At 46.4% G+C, this 18805-nt stretch overlaps 5 protein-coding genes across 6 annotated transcripts; all 5 read left to right on the top strand.

Annotated features, from left to right (window-relative positions):
* The first annotated feature begins 1070 nt into the window (after positions 1–1070).
* H257_03317 lies at positions 1071–5228 on the top strand. 2 transcript variants are annotated; one of them, XM_009827327.1, is made up of 11 exons: positions 1071–1576; positions 1643–1747; positions 2110–2223; positions 2286–2701; positions 3429–3501; positions 3635–3688; positions 3786–4025; positions 4074–4257; positions 4317–4527; positions 4578–4667; positions 4944–5228. In XM_009827327.1, the coding sequence occupies exons 1-11, from the start codon at positions 1175–1177 to the stop codon at positions 5161–5163; spliced, it is 2109 nt and encodes a 702-aa protein (XP_009825629.1). In that variant the 5' UTR covers positions 1071–1174; the 3' UTR covers positions 5164–5228. The 2 variants fall into 2 exon arrangements, with proteins under 2 accessions (XP_009825629.1, XP_009825630.1); XM_009827328.1 differs by lacking the exon at positions 4578–4667.
* A 3451-nt stretch (positions 5229–8679) lies between these two features.
* H257_03316 (hypothetical protein) lies at positions 8680–10158 on the top strand (the record flags this gene model as incomplete). The annotated part of the gene is made up of 2 exons (XM_009827326.1): positions 8680–9526; positions 9599–10158. 2 exons carry the CDS (start codon positions 8680–8682, stop codon positions 10156–10158), a joined length of 1407 nt encoding a protein of 468 aa, XP_009825628.1.
* A 212-nt stretch (positions 10159–10370) lies between these two features.
* On the top strand, positions 10371–11042 carry H257_03315 (hypothetical protein; the record flags this gene model as incomplete). The annotated part of the gene is made up of 3 exons (XM_009827325.1): positions 10371–10438; positions 10506–10563; positions 10926–11042. 3 exons carry the CDS (start codon positions 10371–10373, stop codon positions 11040–11042), a joined length of 243 nt encoding a protein of 80 aa, XP_009825627.1.
* Positions 11043–11083: 41 nt separating this feature from the next.
* On the top strand, positions 11084–11656 carry H257_03314 (hypothetical protein; the record flags this gene model as incomplete). Its single annotated transcript, XM_009827324.1, has 2 exons — positions 11084–11364; positions 11416–11656. 2 exons carry the CDS (start codon positions 11084–11086, stop codon positions 11654–11656), a joined length of 522 nt encoding a protein of 173 aa, XP_009825626.1.
* A 3469-nt stretch (positions 11657–15125) lies between these two features.
* On the top strand, positions 15126–18409 carry H257_03313 (hypothetical protein; the record flags this gene model as incomplete). Its single annotated transcript, XM_009827323.1, has 11 exons — positions 15126–15530; positions 15603–15707; positions 15785–15898; positions 15997–16400; positions 16468–16540; positions 16692–16745; positions 16829–17068; positions 17413–17596; positions 17665–17878; positions 17954–18046; positions 18174–18409. The coding sequence occupies 11 exons, from the start codon at positions 15126–15128 to the stop codon at positions 18373–18375; spliced, it is 2088 nt and encodes a 695-aa protein (XP_009825625.1). The 3' UTR covers positions 18376–18409.
* Between the last annotated feature and the right edge of the window lie 396 nt (positions 18410–18805).

Genomic DNA, 18805 nt, shown 5'->3' with positions numbered 1-18805 from the left:
GCCTGTTTAGTAGTTGTACAAGTGTAGCCCCTGTGTAGCCCTAGATAGTATATACTTCTCGCCATGAGAAATCACGTGAACTGTGAATGTCTAATGTCCATTGGTGTTTGCCGATAAAATAGACAATAATAAAAAGCACACACTTGCTTGAACATGAGCTCTCGACTGCCGTCAGTTGCAGCCACTGACTGTTTACTACGTTCGAACAATGATATACTTAGGCGATTTTGGGTGAATGATATCTAGGTTAATAGTTTTGAACGACACGGTATATATCAGGCAAAATGTGATCGGAAATGACTTGGCAAAGCAAGTTTGCCCATACGGGGGCTACCGGGGTGGACCTCTTAGTGACTACGTCTACCCGCCCACTCCAAATGGTTCCAACGCCAGAAAACTATTCCGGCTTAAGGGCGATAACTATCGCATCGGTCGCACGTCGATAATATTGCTTCGCCGTGAATTCCTACTTCTAAGTATGGAGTACTAGTTCCCAACTACACCATTTTGCGGTTAATTTCACATTTGTTTCCACTATATTTCGCTCAGCTTGCAGTATATTTTCACGAGGCCACCGATACATTTGGGCTACTTCCATTCAAGTTCGTGGCGACCTCAAACTTCACGTGTATACCAAACCAGCGGTATAATTCGACCAACTATCGTTGAATTTCAGTTCACCCAGCATCCGAAATATTTCGACCAAAGATGTTCTCTGTAAGTTGACTGTGAATCGAAATTTTATCTCCTGTTCACAATGCATATACAAGTATATATAAATGTGATCAGGATATTAATTTATACAAGCTAAAAACCACTATGTAGTAGTAGTAACGTTTTGTAGTGATATACAGTCCGTATACTAGTTCCTATGTTCCTACGTAGTACAACTAATAGTACTACGTAGGAACATAGGAACTATTAATAATATACGGTAGCTTGGTTAGTCATTTTGGATTCGAATGGATAAGTTTACTGGTAACGTTGGACGATATGCCAGCCGCCGCACCACCTGCTTTGTGTAATCATGTGGATACAGTAGTACCAATATGGGATAACTTTGATTCGCGGCCACTTTCACCAGAGTCGTTGACGATTGAGCAACACTACTAGTACAACATAATTCATTGCTGCCATCGATCGATCCTAGAACTACAGCTATACTACCGGTAGTATGCTCAATCCACTCACTCGGTGCGTGCAAGAGTACGCGTTGCCGCCGTTTGCTCAGCTCCGACCAGACGACTACGCCCCTGCCCTGCGCACTGCCATGGAAGAACTCGCCACAGATCTGGAAGCCATAGAGGAGGACCTGGCGGACCCAGGCGCCGATATCTCATGGGAATCGTTGATGGATCGACTGGAGATCATCGACGATCCATTAGATCGTCTGTGGGGAGTGGTCACCCACATGTCCATGGTAGCCAACGTGCCCGAGCTTCGAACGGTCCAGGCCGAGCTAGAGCCCGAAGTGCTGGCCGTTCAAGGCAAACGCGCCCAAAGCGTTGTGATTTACAAAGCGATGGTGGCCCTTCGGGACAGTTCCGACTGGAACTTGTTGACACCCGAACAACAGGTACGCGTACAGCCTTAACTAGTAGTACTAGTACAGTGCACTATGTCACAGTGTGTGACACGGTAGCGCATTTTACACCGATCAATTCAAACTGCCACGCTCACTGGGGTGCATCTCGTCGGCACCAACAAAGCACGATTCAATGCCATCCACAAGCGTCTGTTGGAACTGGTGCGTTCGAAATTCACAGTGTTACAACATGACGATGCTAATTCTGAACAGTATATTATTCGTCCTTTTGGTTTATTATTATTATTATTATTATTGTTGTTGTGCTTTCGAGTGAAATTTCGTGTTGTGGCGTGGTTTCTCGTTCGAATTTAAATCGATTTGATTGGCTACTTCAGATGAGCTCAAAATTATTAACCAATCAAAACCTTCTTAATGAAATTCAACCAATCAGATCGATTGTGGATCCGTTTGGTCGGCGCGATTCGATTGCACAACCCCTCCCCAAATTTGTATCAAATCGACAATATTGGCCGTAAATATATATATATATATGAGTATTCACCATTTTGCGTTTGTGGCAGAAAACCGCCACCATGAACAACGTATTTGACGCATCCAAGGCATATTCGCACTGGATCTATGACAAACAGCAACTCGACGGCGTTCCCCACTCGACGCTGTCACACATGGCTCTAGTACGTGCATAATGTATAGGTTTTCTATCCACGAGCTCCACATTTTAAGTTCTTTGCTGCAGAACGCCGCGCAGAGTGGCCACAGGGATGCCACCGCTGAGAAGGGACCGTGGAAGGTGTCGCTCGAGGCGTCCGTGTACCAGTCGATATTGAAACATTGCTCGAATCGACACCTTCGACAATACCTGTACCTAGCCAACAACACCAAAGCCAGCGTCCATCCGTTCGATAACCAGCCGCATGTGGTGGAGATGCTGCGTTTGCGACAGGAACAAGCCCATCTACTTGGGTTTCCCACCTATGCCGACTTGTGTGTAGCCGACAAAATGGCGCCTTCCGTCGACGCTGTGACTGCTCTATTGGAGGAATTGCGAGTTCAGTGCTTTCCTATCGCCCAAGCCGAGCGCCGGCAGCTGGAAACATATGCAGCTGCCCACAACCACCCGTTGCCGTTGGAGCCATGGGACATTTCGTATTGGTGAGATTATTATGCCTCCACGAGGATTGTATTCTAGAACCGAGAATGATATTGTCCTTTTACGCAAATTTGGACTTTTGCGCGGAATTGCCAAATCTATCGATCGACTCTCTGTATGAGTGATGATTGAATTCACACTAATATAGATCTAACACTAAATAGAATCTGATGCTGGTTTCCTGCAATTTGATTGGCTAAATCCTTCTGCCGATTCTTGTGTACATTTATTTGTGTCGATTCATTCTCCATGTCGCTCCAGTTTTGAGTAAACATAAGAATATTGGAGATTCGGTATTGCCGATTTGATACAAATTTGGGGAGGGGTTGTGCAATCAAATCGCGCCGACCAAACCGATCCACAATCGATCTGATTGGTTGAATTTCATTGAGAAGGTTTTGATTGGCTAATAATTTTGAGCTCATCTGAGGTAGCCAGTTAAATCGATTTAAATTCGAACGAGAAACCACGCCACAACACAATGAAATTTCACTCGAAAGCACAATACGAAGAATATTTTTTTCAATCGACCATTTCCCCGGGCTCCGATCTCTCCCATTGGTTAATCCGAAATTACTAATTGTCGCTGATTGGTTACAATCTGTTTTCATTTTCTACCGGAATGGGCGACGTGGATAATAATAGCCAATCAAATGTCTCGGCTCTATATGTGCTCGATTGAGAAATTTGACTACAATCGACCATAATTGGTGTTAACAAAATCCTTAGGATGGAGGCGCTATGTAAAGAAACTTTCGACATCAACGATGAACTAGTCAAACCATACTTTCCACTGCAACGAGTACGTGTCTGGCTGTGGATACTGGCTATGATGATCGTATAGAGCATACATATACTATGATTTCAATGAATATTTCATATATGTATCGGCAGGGTATTGCGGACGGATTAATATATATTTCATATATCTGCAGGTATTGGACGGATTGTTTGCCTTGGCGGCGCAGCTGTTTGAGATTCGCATCGAGGTGGGGGGGGTGCTTTCACCTTGAACTATTTTGTACATATATATATCTATATATTCCCATATATATATCTATATATTCCCATATCTTTTGGAATCAGGCAGCGGATGGCTTGGAAGAAACGTGGCATTCTGACGTTCGTTTCTTTCAAATTCGAGCGATGGACCAGCCTGACGAGCCTGTGATGGCCCAATTCTACTTGGATTTGTTTGCGAGACCCGGTGACAAGGTGCACGTGGGGATGCTGAACGTTGTCGCAAGCCGTAGCAGCGTATTTTCGACCGAAAAGACCCCCGTGCGACTGCCAGTGTTGGCATTGCTGCTGAACCAATCTACCCCGGTATAACGACATCATGTTGACACCCCCCATGGCTCAACCCGGTCGTAGACGGACGACCACCCGACTTTAATGACATTTACCGACGTCCACGCCCTGTTTCACAGTTTTGGCATGGTGCTGCGGTTTGCTTTGACAGATGCCAAGTACACGATGACGTCGGGCGCATTCAGCGTCGAAAGGGATGCCGTGGACGTACCTGCGACGATGTTTTCCTACTTTTGCACCCGCCGCGGTGCGTTTATATATATTATATATACGTCGATTGTATATATATATATATAATACTTGTAGAGACGATGGCGTTAATATCAGGGCACTACGTCACTGGCGAGCCGTTGCCAGACAAGTTATTCGAGAGTATGATCGCCGCCAAGCAATTCATGGCTGCGACGACGTTGCTACAGCAAGTGCACTTTGCAGCCCTCGACTTGGCATTGCATCAACAATCTGTGACACCGTCGTCGTCGTCCCTCTCGACTGTGCGCACTGCCGTCGCCAACAAGTACGTCCAAGAAACGGTCGTATAAGTCGTTTATACATGGTCAACGTTAGGTTTGCAGTGTCGCAACTTTTAGCCAATGATCAATATGTGACCCAGTACATTCACATTTTCGACTTGCATTATGCAAGTGCCGTGTACGGGTATGTATGTACAAGATATAAATCATCACGATGTATATCAGTCCTTTGATCCAAAAGCTTTGGATAATTATGAGCTCATTCGCCAACATCCATCTCGATCAATCCATTTCGGTTATACGAACGAGTGTATGTTTGTAAAAGTGAATACCCGTGTCACACTATTATACGAAGTACTATAAGACGCTACAGTATGGTTAACGCAAGAGATTTTGATTGGCCGCTGGACTGTTTTGATTGGTCCATCCATTATGTGACCCGTTCGAATTGCGATTGTAGGTACAAGTGGGCCGAAGTCCAAGCTTTGGATGCATATACTTGCTTTACGGAAACCCAAGGCGACCAAACAGCGTGGAATGCTACGGGAAGGCGGTTCCGACGGACGTTTCTCGCGATGACTGGAGTGTGCCACCCGTCGCAAGTGTTCGAGTCGTTCTGTGGACGACAGCACAACACCGATGCGATGCTTCGACATTATGGCCTGAAGATGTGCCCTTGAGTGCAGTATACTAGTACTACGTAGTACTATGATGTACTCTTAATCGTATGTTGTACCACGTCGCACAGTACTTCTAGTACTCAGTAGGGCCCATGTTTGGAGCAAACATGGATTCTGACTCCAGAATCCGGATTATGTCAAAAAGTTGCACCGAACACGATTGGCCCAAATGCCGAAAATTCACAAGAATACTGGTATTCTATTGGTCACATCCTATTGGATCTGGTTTTTGCTCCTTTTCATTGGTTCCACCATCTATGACTGCACTTTTTAGGCCTTTGACAGTCAGGTAAAACGAAATACAATGTGCTATTTTGAATTATTTAAGTATTCTGACCGAAATGTTGCAGCACGTCATGCACGAATATCGGCCATGTAGACGCTTTCTTGGCGGCGATTGCGCCGGATTTACAAAATACGACGCGTCCCGCTGCAAGCGTATTGCGCAATTATAGCGTGATCATAAACGAAGAAGTACATGTAGCTACATATCATATAACTTTACTGGAGGGCAAGATATCCACATCACCATTCAAGGTCCATTCGATAGTGCAGCGACTTCGTAGCGGGTTTTGACCAACACATTGAGCTGTGCAAGGAGAGATACAAGTAACTTGGTACCGACTTTTACAAGGATGAGATACAAGTAACTGCGTGTGCTAAGTTTACGTAAGTAATTTTGTCAGTTGCATGCATACACATGAGTTGTTGACTCAACGAGTGCGTAGCCCATTCTGCGCTGCAGGAATATAATTCATCCCCCACCAAGATGAATACGGTCTTACATGCTAACTAGTTAAATAGTTGGCGAAGAAGCACCATGCGATGGACCACTTGATCACATGTGGTCACGGCTGCGACGTTCCTTCCATCACTGTCAGTACTCGGAGATTAGATTAAACACCCCGAAACCCCGGAAACCCCAAACTCCGAGTACATGTATTTCTGAAAAGCAGAATACCAATCAATCCCACCAAGAAACCATCAAATCCAGAATCCGGATTCTACCACAAGAATCCGGTTTTTGTTTTTGTCAATCGAACACAAAAAATCGGATTCCAGAGTCTGAATCCATGAAATAACCGGATTCTTGGTGCGTCCGAACACGGCCTAGGTGTATTGTACGTACTAGTAGTACTTGCGAGGTTCGACGGTTTAGAGCCAGGTCTCGGAATAATTTGCCATCCATGAAGCAATGGCGTTATCCGAAGAAGAATTGTTGCGGGGTGACGAAAAATTGGATATTTTGGTTATTTCTGGTTGTCCCAAAATTAACCGGATGCAGTCGCGTTTTCTTGCGTGCTTGACTAGGTACCATACCATAACACCATAACGACTCGGACAAATATTTGCTGGATATGTGCTTCGGACACGCACTTAACTAGATTTACAGATTAAATGCGAATAGTTGTTCCACAGGCCTTGTCCGGGTAGCGGCACGGCCTGCGGCCTACCTGCCGCTTTTCCCGACAAGAGGAATCGATTGGACATTCGGTGAAGTGCACGATTGGGGCTCACTCCTCGCCAAGGCACCGCCTGCACAAAATTATACACACGACCTCCGCTACGCTGCGGTGGCGCAATTTTGTGGGCGGATGCTCTGTCGTCGCTTGCTACTGTAAAGCTGATCGTTCTTATGCGGGTTAATACAATACACAAGTATGTCCGAACATATTCCGTTCGGACAACTTCATTCGGACAAAATATGTTCCCCTGATGTCAAATACAAATGCCAAGTATGTCCGACTGAAATTGTCCGAACGGTGTCCGCAAAGTGATCATATTCACCCGTACCGTACACAATAACTACCCTGACATTTTTCGTCCAGGGTAGCTCGAGAAAGGCTGAATTGTCCACAGAATCAGATTACTTTTCAATAAAATTAAATATGTTTAATCGAGTGTACAAATGTCACGTTTAATATTTACATTAATGTATTTTTTTATCCGCCTTAGTCAGACAGGGTAGTTATTCCGACCGGGAAGGCCCGCGGGTAGTTATTAAGTCCGGGTAGTTATTGTGTACAGTACGGTAGTTAGTGTTACATCGGGTATGTCAACATATGAGTATCTCAAGTAAAAACTTCGACAAAATGAGAGTAAGCAGCACTTTGAACCAGGCGTCCTTAACAAGGACAATATTGGTGGTGGTGTTTATTGTAACTTTTGTAAGAGCATCTCCACCGGAACACGGATTTTGACCCTGGATCTGAGTCCTTTTCAGTGTCATACTGAATTCAATAAATTTGAGTATGAAGGATATTCGTTCGCATCGTGACACTGACTTTTTAACCGCAATTCTGCGAAAATTAATACAGTATAAATAGATAAGATATGCATGGTCATTTCTAAGTCCACACAATATGCGCTGGAATGACCGACTCATGCAGTTGTCGAATCAACTGATGGATTCGTCCGACGAGGAAATCGATGTCATCATAAGTACGGCAGCCCAAAAAGCCGTCCGCCAAGCCGCAGCTGTAGACTCACGGTCATGGAGCGGGTCTCGTCGCGGTCGTCAGCCAAACATTGATCGAAACCGGACTGGTGGGCACCAGCAGATTGTCGACGACTACTTTGGAGAGAACTCCGTGTGGAATGGTCAAGACTCAGGGTCCGGGGTTCTGAAACTCAGTTTCAGTGTCGAATTCAGTGTTAGGGTGGGGGTAAATTCAGGGTCAAAATATCATCGACACTGAGTAATATTCAGTTTCAGGGTCAAACTCCGTGTACGGTGGAGATGCTCGAAGCTTAACTGTAAGGACAAACCAACGGCGGATGGAAAGCAACAGTGAGGTGCCCGACGAACGCAATCGAGACACGAGACCCAACCTAGAAAGGCGAATGACGTTTTACTCCGGAAGCGCCTTCGTCGATTACGTTCAAAAGTCAGTACAGTATATCAAAACAACAAGCACTTCGTGGTACGAACGTGTGGTGGAAAAAGCAACCATTTTGTCCCCGTTACGTACGCCTAGTACTTACTCAAATGTTTTCGAAGTTTTGCTCAGATACTGTACTCGCTGTTGGTGATTACTGTACCGAACAATCCCCTAAGCTTCAACAGTGGTACTGTTGTTACGTAATCATTTTTGCCTGGAGCCCCTGTAACCCTGGACATGGACCCCTTGCGCGCTTACATACAATACTATTCCCGGGGTTAACTCCTACATTAGCTGAAATGAGTAGTTTTGAATTTACACTTGATTTGATTATGTGTGGCAGAAATAACTTGGGTTTTGTATGCCAGGAGGCCCAATTGACGTAACAATACTAACGTTACTGTTGCAGCGAGGGAATTTTGCTGGGTGATTACAGTAGACGGTCGTACATCACTCCTTCCCCTTATGTTGCGGAATGCATTCACTTGCCCAGAATGTTTGCGGTACGGCTGGTATTTGACCAATTGGTGTATGATAGATACATCTTGCCTTGTCACTACTCACCAAGGAATGAATTGGACTTGGCTCACTTATCAAAGCTCATCCTGACAGTCGAGCAACCCTGTCTGAGCCAATGCCGTCCACTACGATGCCGCCGTGGATATTCGTCTTGATCTGTACAATCGGCTTTTTCGGTGATTTTGACCGAGCCATCACTACTGGCGCTCCAGCCCAGTTCCAATACTTTATCCAAGTCTCTCACAACACCACCGACCCTGGCGCGCTGCTTGGACTGCTCTCATCGTCGTATGTGACCACCAACGCCCTCTCGATCCCGCTGTTTGGCTACCTCGCGATGATCACCAAACCGTTTCGAGTCATTTCTATGGGGCTTGTAGTGTGGATCGTTGCCGTGGCCATCTCAAGCGTTTCCAAGTCCGCCAACAGCTTCGAGCTTTTAGTCGTGGGGCGATTCCTCAGTGGTGTTGGAGCAGCATCGTTTCAGTGCACTATACCCGCCTTCATCAACGACCACAGCCCGAGCAGTGTCCAGACGCTGTGGTTGGGTGTGTACATGATGTCGGCTTGTCTGGGAGCGATTTCGGGTGGAATCGCGGCATCGACGCTGTCTGCGACTTCCTGGGGCTGGAACTCATTGTATGCCATGGAGGGGCTAGCGATGTTGCCGTTGCTTTGCCTTTGCCGTTTTGGCATTCCCGATGAATTCGATCGGATCAGCAGGGACGACACCAACGAATCCCAAGCCTTGTTGGAGGAGAGTGGTTCCGCCCCCCCAAAGTCGTTTTTCGGTGAAGTGTGGGGGGTTTGTAGCAACGCAGCGTTTATGTGGCTGACGCTTGGTGTGGCAGCCATGGTGTTTTCTGGTTCTGGGTTGGCCATGATTTCAACGCTGTTGCTGATTGGCGTTGGCGTGTTTTCGTCGGAAACTGAGGCCAACGTCACGTTGGGTTCCCAATCACGTAAGTGCTACTAGGACTATATACCATTGCAATGTGATGTGTACTGAACTAATTACGAACCCTGATTTGTAGTTGTTACAACCTTCGTGGGCACCTTCCTGGGGGGCGTGCTGCTCGATTGGACAAGCCGTGGTGCAGCTTACAAGCGACAGTACTTTGCGATTCGTCAACTGGTGCTAGGATTTCCAGTAGCGCTTGGAGTCGTGCTCCTCTCCGTGGCTGCTTTGCCTGACAAAACGTGGTACTTGGTGTGGAATGGACTATCGACTATCACTTTCACTTCCATGCCGCCAGTTGCGATGACCGCCGCGTTTCACTCTGTCCATCCATCGCAACGCTCCCTCGCTGTTGGTGTGAAGACTCTTGTGCTGCACGTGCTCGGGGACGTTCCCGCCCCCATCATCGTGGGCTACATCAAGGATGCTTGGGCGCCTCACTGCAACAGCGTGCTTGTGGACGGCGTCGTAGTGCTCAACCCAGAGTGCCATCAAGACAAAGACGGACTCATCCTAGCCATGCTGTTTCCCTTAGTGTGGATGGTGTGGGCCATTACGTGTTTTGGCATTGCCTTGTACTTCGCTCGACGGACTATGCTCAAGGAAAAACGTGCTGCACTGTGTGCTTCAAATTGACTTGTTAATGGTAAGGTGAGCCGCCTTGCTCCTTTTTAATATCCAATCAGAGTCCATCTCACCTTGTTTCTTACAAACCATTGGCTATAACACTGGCAGAAGAGGTTAGAAACTGTTTGGACTGTTCAGGCAACTTCACTGAACAATCACTGAACGTTTCAACACTGAACGATGAGAATTATCCGGTGACTTTACCCGGCCAACATTTTGTCATGTCCGGGGAAACGTCGGAACGGATCGAAGGATGCAAGCGCTGGTCGCTCATGCGCAATGAGCGCGGGTTGGAGCCTCAACTTCGTCGTAATCGTTATTCATTAGGTTCATTTATGATGTGGTTGACTCTAAAGCATGACCGAAGTGCTGCCGTGGTCGCTGAGACGTGTGGTGATGCAAGCTGCCATGAAAGTGGGTAGCTGGTACGCGAGCGCTACTGCGCATAGCCCTGTGATATTCACTACGTCGCACACATACGTACATATCTTACTATTCCGCCAAAAAGCGCATTCGCGAAGGGTCTCTAGCTACCTCTACCAGCATGAGCCGACGGCCGAATCTTCGCTGCTCATGTGGACCGCCAAACCATGCAATTTACATAATGATACTTTCGAATAATATCACTTGAAATATGTATGAAAATATATAGCCAATCAGAATAAAGTTGTTCAGTGTTGAAACGTTCAGTGATTGTTCAGTGAAGTTGCCCCAACAGGGCCTTATGCTGCATTGTGTTCACTCCTACTATTTCCAATGTGGTTCTCCCCTTGCAGCTAACATTATGTTGTGCGCTCGGCTGGGTCGCAATGCCGTTGCTGCTCTGGTGGGCCAACGCGGTGGCGAAAGTCGAATTGGACCAAGGCGTCTTTCGCTACCAAGACTCGTGGTAGCACCCATCGCAAGTGCTGAAGTGGCAGCTTTAGCACTTGCGATGGGTGCCACCAAGAAGTCTTGCGCCACCCGCTCGCGCAACCACGTGATCACATCAGCAGAGAGGTTTACGGCACCGACACTGCCTGGATGGGGAGCGACTGGCGGAGCTCAGGTCGATCGAGGACTTTCAGCTGCGACGGCAGACGACGAAGGACGTCCACGCACTCCTGCTGCGGGAATGGAGGCAAGATTGACGCTGGGGTGGGATGGGTCGACACCTGCGGTCGAAGACATCCACGTGTCGTTTCGACGAGGCTTTGAGATGCTGGTCAAGAACAGGTAGATGCGCCGAGAAGTGAACGTGTCGTCGTTCCGCCAACTTGACAACAGCCTGCACCATCACCACAATATCGAAGACCACTCGTGGTTTCCGCGTCTCAAGCAATTGCACCCCGAGAACCGTTCCGAAGTGGACATACGCGAACGAGATCATCGCAAACTCATCGAATTGGAATCTCGCGTGGCGTCTGGTGACTACGATGCCCTCGTCAAGTTCGTCAAACGCCTCATGGACCAATTCAACCGCGAAAGAAATGTTGTCTGTGCCGTGGCTTCTGGAGGGCAATGGTGAGTTGTAAGTCAAGTTAGGCTAGCTATAGTAGCTCCAATGAGGGATGACCACATTCATTGGGTTAGTAGGCAAGTAAGTGGTGATGTTACTGAAGTCTAGACTTGTTCGAATTGACCGAGTCCTGAATGCCACATTGATGATCTTGCTCTCATACACAGCCTACATAATTATCTCAATACTTCTTGCATCAACGCCATTATAGAAACGTGGAGCACCAGTCATCAGCTTCGCTCTTTGCTTACTTTGTTCGTCGATTTCTCGTTGACTACAACACATATTGAGGTGATACAAATATCAAAATAATCGCAAGATTCAGCTCATGAATTGAGGTTCAAAGGATGTCAATTTAAATAGTAAACACGTGCAGTAAGGATCAAAAGTAGCGTTTTTCGTAGGGCACCAGTCATCGATCGGCACACGTTTTAGACTTGTGTAATGTATTGGCTCCTCCACACTCTAGTTCGCGGGATGCTGTCATCATATTAGCTATCAAAGGAATATGTGTTTAGAACGGGTATTAATTGCTACAGTAATGATTTCTGTATGATCAACACTATATTGACTGGTCCAACCTCTAATTTATAAGGGGCACTAATTCTTAAAGAACTACATTTTGACCAATAAGAGGTATTCGGGCATTTCTATTGGCTTACAACAGTGCCGATGACTGGTGCCCTACGCACTGTAAGTAGAATATATCGCAACAGGGTGTGATGAATCTACGCACCAATTTTCACGGCATCTGATTGGACAAATTGGACAAGGTGACCTGCCTTGCGAATTCCAAAAACAGACAAACACATGAAAAATAAAAATCAACAATACAAACTTGAAGATATATTTAATTGAAACTATACAATTTCAAAATTATTTATGGAATTCGGAAGGTGGTTCACCTTGCGCAGTATACAAAATTGCCTATTTCACCTTGCTTTTTCTGGTTAAACCGGATTTGTGGGGAGAGTCCAATACTATAACCAAGTGTATTCTTAAGTATACTTGACTTTGCCAACCTGCTAATCGCAGGTTCGTAGAGCAAATAATAAAATGAAAAATGTAAAAAGTCATTGTATTCGCTTCAAGTAGTGTAGGGTTCTGCGATTCGCAGGGTGGCGGAGCCAATCAGAAAAAGACGAATATTTCTTTTCCCGCAGAGAACTATAAATATTTGTCAAAGTCTGTAATGGACACACAGATGGATAGTTCAGCCAATGAAAACAGTTATGTATTACTCTTAGCAGTGTGCAGAGTGCAACTGTCTCCCTTCTCGCTGATTAGCTCAAAGTTTGAATTAATTTCAAATTTTGTTCAAGGAAGTTCTCTCACTTTCGAATTTGCCAGCAACCGAGAAAATGGTTCCGATCTGCCGCTTTGCGCCGTTGACGCCAAGGTATATGATGAGTGCAGTGTGTGTGAAGTCTTATATATTCGACAGGTCCCTATGAGCAGCCGCAGTCCGAACTCCCCACCGCCGCCGCAACCGACTCCATAAGCTGCCGTCACGACTACCCCGTCATCCCGGCTCCCACGCCGCCACCGCCTCAGACGTTTCGTCTTGTTTACACCGAATCTCGATATCAAGTCGCGGATATCTTTACCCAACCACTTGATGTGACAATGTTTTGCGCTCTGCGCAGTCAACTTAGTGTGATACAACTGCCGCCCCACAGCACCCTACGGTGCAAGCCAGGAGCACGAACTCCGACCTCTAGGCCCATGACTGCGCCAACATGTTAAGGGGACGCCCTGGGCTATGTTGGTTCGACATTGGGGGATGACTACATCCTGGTGGTTTCTCGATCCATCCGGCCATTCCTCGGATGTGGTTGGTAAAGGACCGATTGGTATGGACCTGCTGGAACACAAGTTGTGCCCCAAAAAGATGACGGAGTAAGCTGTGGTGGTTACACTTACTGAGCTTAACTGCCAGTCTCATGCTGCACTTTGGGCAATTGATTCTGGTCACTCACGTGTCTGCTACTACTGCTTGGTCTTCCCACTCTGCGGCATCATCTCCTAGCTGGTACAGGAGTAGGTGCTCAACTTGCGGGATATGGGACTTCCTTTGTCCGGATAAGAGTTGCATATACTCCGGTTGATGTATTGTACAACACTATACTTTGTTGTATCGGATAAACAGATAAATAATAAGAGCACCAGTTCGCTATCCCAACTCTATATCTCAAAACTTCGGTTGTACTGTACTTTATGTTACCGTACGGATAATTATGGTCTTATCCGGACTGTTTTCTCTTCAAGGATCTCCCCAAAATGTTCAGTTAATTACACTGTATTGGGGAAATGGGGACCCCGTTGGAGATGCTCGTAAAAACACCCGGATACATCCCCAAATTATCCGTAACTTCGATGGTGCCACTATTTTAACAGATTTTGGGGATAGGGACCTACCTACCTATAGGGACCCCCTTGTTGGAGATGCTCTATTAAGTTTAGAAAGTGTATTGATTTATACAGTGAAATTTGACGCGCTATTTCTTCGTCTTCGACGTTCCTTGTATAAAGTTTTGGGATGCATCGAATTGTAATAATTGCCTGCCAAGGAAGTCAACTCCGTAATGGTACTGTACTGTAGGCTAGGACAGCTCTACGATACCAGGAGTGAACTCCGGTCATTGAATATATATTGTTCAATGTTAGTTGCACTGTAAAGGTGCTTGATTGTGGTGGGTTGGGTACTGTAGATTACGAAGAATACGAGCGAGTGTGTCGTGTTCATACCTGGTAACGTTAGCAGAAATGTACAGTACCCAACTCCATACCGGTACACTTCATCGCAGAGTGGTTCGTTGATGGGAGAGGCGCATTGATACCAAACAGCTCGCTTGGACGACAACAATTGTCCATATACTACATCATAATGGCAACAACACACATTGGATAGTTGACTGTGAGCTCACGGCAATGTTGTAACCAGTTGAACATTGATATGCAGCGCAACTACAGTGCTATATTTTCACAACACTGGTGACTACGATTACGGTATGTATTCTGTGTTGAAGATGATACAACGACTGGGCAATCGATGTGTGACACAGCGAGTCGAAATTTTTGATACTTCGAAGTAAAATGTGTACCAATAATACGTGGCACTCGAAGTGTGCACGAGATCGCAGATCGAGAAACAGGCTATTTAGCATATGTCAACACTTGGTGGGTAATTCCTGTCCATTTGACAATATGTCACCAGTCCAACTTATTCCACCTTTGCGATAATACGACCCAATATCTCCGTGAATCTCATGCTGGGATTCATAATATGCTACGAAGGCATGGTCAAAATACGTGGTGAGCAATTTGACCTTGATCCTGATTGGATTACATGGACCAAATCACACGTCTTATGCCGGGGTTGTCACGGCGATAAGTTATCCCCTTCTCATTTTGAATCAGGCACACTCTTCAACTAGTTACCCTCTTCACTGTCAACACAAACACTAGCAGCATTTCCATGGTTGTGAACCCCCTCACTCGGTGTGTGGAGGATTACTCGCTGCCGCCGTACGCCCAGCTTTGCCCTGACGACATTGCGCCCGCCTTGCGCACAGCCATGGCCGAGTTCGCGTCGGATCTGGAGGCCATCGAAGACGATTTGGCGTGTCCGGACGCTGAGATCTCGTGGGAAAGTGTGATGGATCGCTTGGAAATCATCGACGACCCACTCGAGAGATTGTGGTGCATTGTGCTTCAGTTGATGAAAGCAGTCAACATGCCCGAACTTCGCGCGGCACATTCCGAGTTGGAGGACCAAGTGGTGAGGCTGCAGAACAAGCGGGCGCAGAGCGTGGTGGTGTACCAAGCCATGACCGCCCTTCGCGACGGTCCCACGTATGTGACACTGACCACGGAACAACAGGTTAGTCTTATGATTATGTTTTTATGGGCGAGAGCAGTATTGGTTGATTATGATTCGAATCCATGGCCATAGCGCATTCTAAACCGAGCGATTGGACGAGCTACGGCGAGTGGTGTGAACCTCGTCGACCACGACAAGGATCGATTCAACGCCATCCACGTTCGACTACAAGCTCTGGTACGAGACAACGCAAGACATTGGGATATATACATCTTCTGGAACTATATAGTATCAATGTGCGACGAACGTGGTAGCGCACAATCCACGGACACAACGAACTTGATGGCACGAATGCATACTCGCACGTTATCACAGACAAAGCGCAACTGGATGGCGTGCCGCAGTCGACTCTGTCGCTCTTGGCGCAGGTATATTGTATATTATATATATATATATAACCCCCAAAACGCATAGGTTCCACGAAACGATGCATATAATATGTATACATTCACTTGTTGATGCGTAGAACGCGGTGGCAGCAGGGCATGTCCTCGCTACAGCTGAAAGCGGGCCGTGGAAGCTGTCGTTAGAGTCGCCAGTGTACGACCCTCTATTGAAATACTGCGCGTCTCGACCGATTCGGGAGCAGCTATACCGAGCCAACAACGACAAAGCCAAGGCCAACGAGCCGGTTGTAGTCGAAATCCTGCAATTGCGACTCCAGCTCGCCCAAATGCTGGGATTTCGTTCGTTTTTCGAGCTCAGTTTGGTGAATAACTCGGCCCCCTCTATCGACAGTGTGTTCGATACACTCGATGAGCTACGGGACAAGGCTTTTCCGCGTTCCCAAGCCGAGCTGCGCCAGCTGGAAGGACTAGCCGCCGCACACAACCACCCGTTGCCGTTAGAGCCGTGGGACGTACAGTATTGGTACAAATAAAAAACGAGTTTTAATGTCCCCTCTCGTGCAACGATTGACATTTGGTCATGTGTGCAGGACGGAACGACTGCGCCAGGAACAGTTTGACATTGACGACGAAGCGATCTCGCAATACTTTTCCTTGCCCAAGGTATCAACAGCCACGATCGAAAAAATAATATATATATATATCCATATATACATGGCGGACGGTATAAATATATATATATATATGCAAAGAAATCGATCATTCCCTCAAGACCTACAGTAAAGCCAGCCATTCTAATATAACCTATGTGTAGGTGTTGGACGGACTATTTGATTTTATCGGTCGATTGCTTGACATTCGAATCGAAGTACGTCCTCCAACAAACTAGTTTTTCATCGATCGCCCAATCATTCGATTGAAATTGGGTCACTTGACTATTGTACGATGTAGGCAGCGGATGGCTTGGAAGAAACGTGGCATCCTGACGTACGTTTCTTTCAAATTCGAGCGATGGACCAGCCTGAGACGCCAGTGGTGGCACAATTCTACTTGGATCCGTATGCTAGACCCGGCCAGAAGCGGCAGGGTTCGTTCGTGGAGGTGGTGGTGAGTCGCAGCAAAGTTCTGCGCACGGCCAAAGCCCCCGTGAGACTTCCCGTGTTCTCGATTGTGCTCAATCAAACGCCTCCAGTACGAATCATCTACTATACTACCTTCAGATTGTGCGCCCAGCCAAAAAATACTCGATATATTTGGGCTCATTCCCCAAATCCATCGGTGGACTTTTTTGTACTGAACGTTTTGTAATTGGTCAAGCCATTCACGCTATTTGAAGTCTCAATGGTTGTAGGAGTGTATGCATTTGATTGGCCACTTGAAAGTGCATTGTGGCTTTGATTGGTCTGTCGATTTGGGTTGTTCGGGTCATATTCGATTGAGCGAGCACCCCACTCGTTTGTGCTCGATTGAACGAACCATGCAAAATTGGGAAATTTGAAGAAAATCGACAATTTTTGATCGTATTAATATTATAGGTGGGGGACATGCCTAGCTTGATGACGTTTACAGACCTGGACTTGTTGTTTGGATGTGTGGGGTTTGGCCTTCGCATTGCGCTCACGTCGGCCGAGTACACGGCTGCGTCGGGTATTGATGGCATCGAAGCGGACTCCCTTGGGGTGCCTGTGCGCGTTCTCAAGCGATTTTGCTATCACCGAGGTATACAGTGTCGCATGTCATCCAAACAAAATATATATGCGATATTAAAACCTATTGTTGTAACGCAGAACTGATGAAAAGCATGTCCGGGCACTTTAAAACCGGCCAAGAGTTGCCAGACTCTGAGTTCAACAAGCTTGTGGCCGCCAAACGATTCATGTCAGCCACCAATTTACTGACTCAGCTCTTCTACTCAGCCCTCGACACGTCTGTGCACCACAACGTCACTTCTAACGTGTCGGTGGAGTCTGCGTACGCCCTCTTGCAACAAGTTGGAGCCAAGTACGAAAAAAAACGATTTACATTATATATACTTCGAAGTATATATATTTGACGACTGGAACACGACAATGGTAGATACTGCGCGACACCGCGGTTGCAAGACCGCGATTACTCGCTGTGCAACTTTCGGCATGTGTTTAGCGGACAAGCCGCGGCCACCTATTACAGGTATAAATATAATTCACATATATATATAATTCATAGACATATATAATTCATATACATGTACAATTCATACTACATATACTAGTATATATTATACGTTATTTCAACATTTTGATGATGGAATTCATAGTTACATTTGGGCCGAAGTACAAGGGCATGACGCGTATTCGTATTTTGAAGAACACCCGACAGTGTTAGAAGCCACTGGCAAGCGGTACAGAGACACCATCTTGGCGCTGTCAGGGGTGGTTCACCCGACCAAGGCGTTTGAACTGTTTCGTGGTCGAAAGCAGCGGACTGCAGCTCTGCTGGAAGAATCCGGCTTGCAATAAACTATATATCTCAAATATAGATAAAGGAACGTGACTGTTGTAACGTTAGGGCATCTCCATCGGTAAATTCTAACCTACTACCTCCAGACGGAAATAGACCGACCATTTGACAAAAATTGATGCAATTTCTGTACATTTTAAAATATGGAAATTCTGAAATTAGGTGCGAAAAGAGCAGAATCTATTGTATCCGATTGGCTCGAATCTGCAAAAAAAAACGTTGATTTGAGTGGAGCACATTTAATTGAAGAAGTCAATACTCAAATCAAGATAAAATGATACGGATACAAACAAATTTATCCGAAATACAGAATGTTGGTATCTTTTGAGCGCCAAAACATGGCGCGCAGCCTCATTTGGAATGAAAGAACTTACGTCCGATCAACGCCGTGCTGTCGTCGACCACCTACTCCTCCGTGTAGTTGAAGCT

Source organism: Aphanomyces astaci (assembly GCF_000520075.1).
Source record: "Aphanomyces astaci strain APO3 unplaced genomic scaffold supercont1.5, whole genome shotgun sequence".
NCBI classification, from domain to species: domain Eukaryota; phylum Oomycota; class Saprolegniomycetes; order Saprolegniales; family Verrucalvaceae; genus Aphanomyces; species Aphanomyces astaci.
This window is presented reverse-complemented; position numbering and strand designations above follow the sequence as displayed.

Coding starts and splice junctions, on each gene's coding strand:
- H257_03317 (XM_009827327.1), top strand. CDS start 1,175: ATGCTCAATCCACTCACTCGGTGCGTGCAAGAGTACGCGTTGCCGCCG. Junction 1,748..2,109: donor ACAAGCGTCTGTTGGAACTG/GTGCGTTCGAAA, acceptor CGTTTGTGGCAG/AAAACCGCCACCATGAACAA. Junction 4,528..4,577: donor CGCACTGCCGTCGCCAACAA/GTACGTCCAAGA, acceptor GGTCAACGTTAG/GTTTGCAGTGTCGCAACTTT.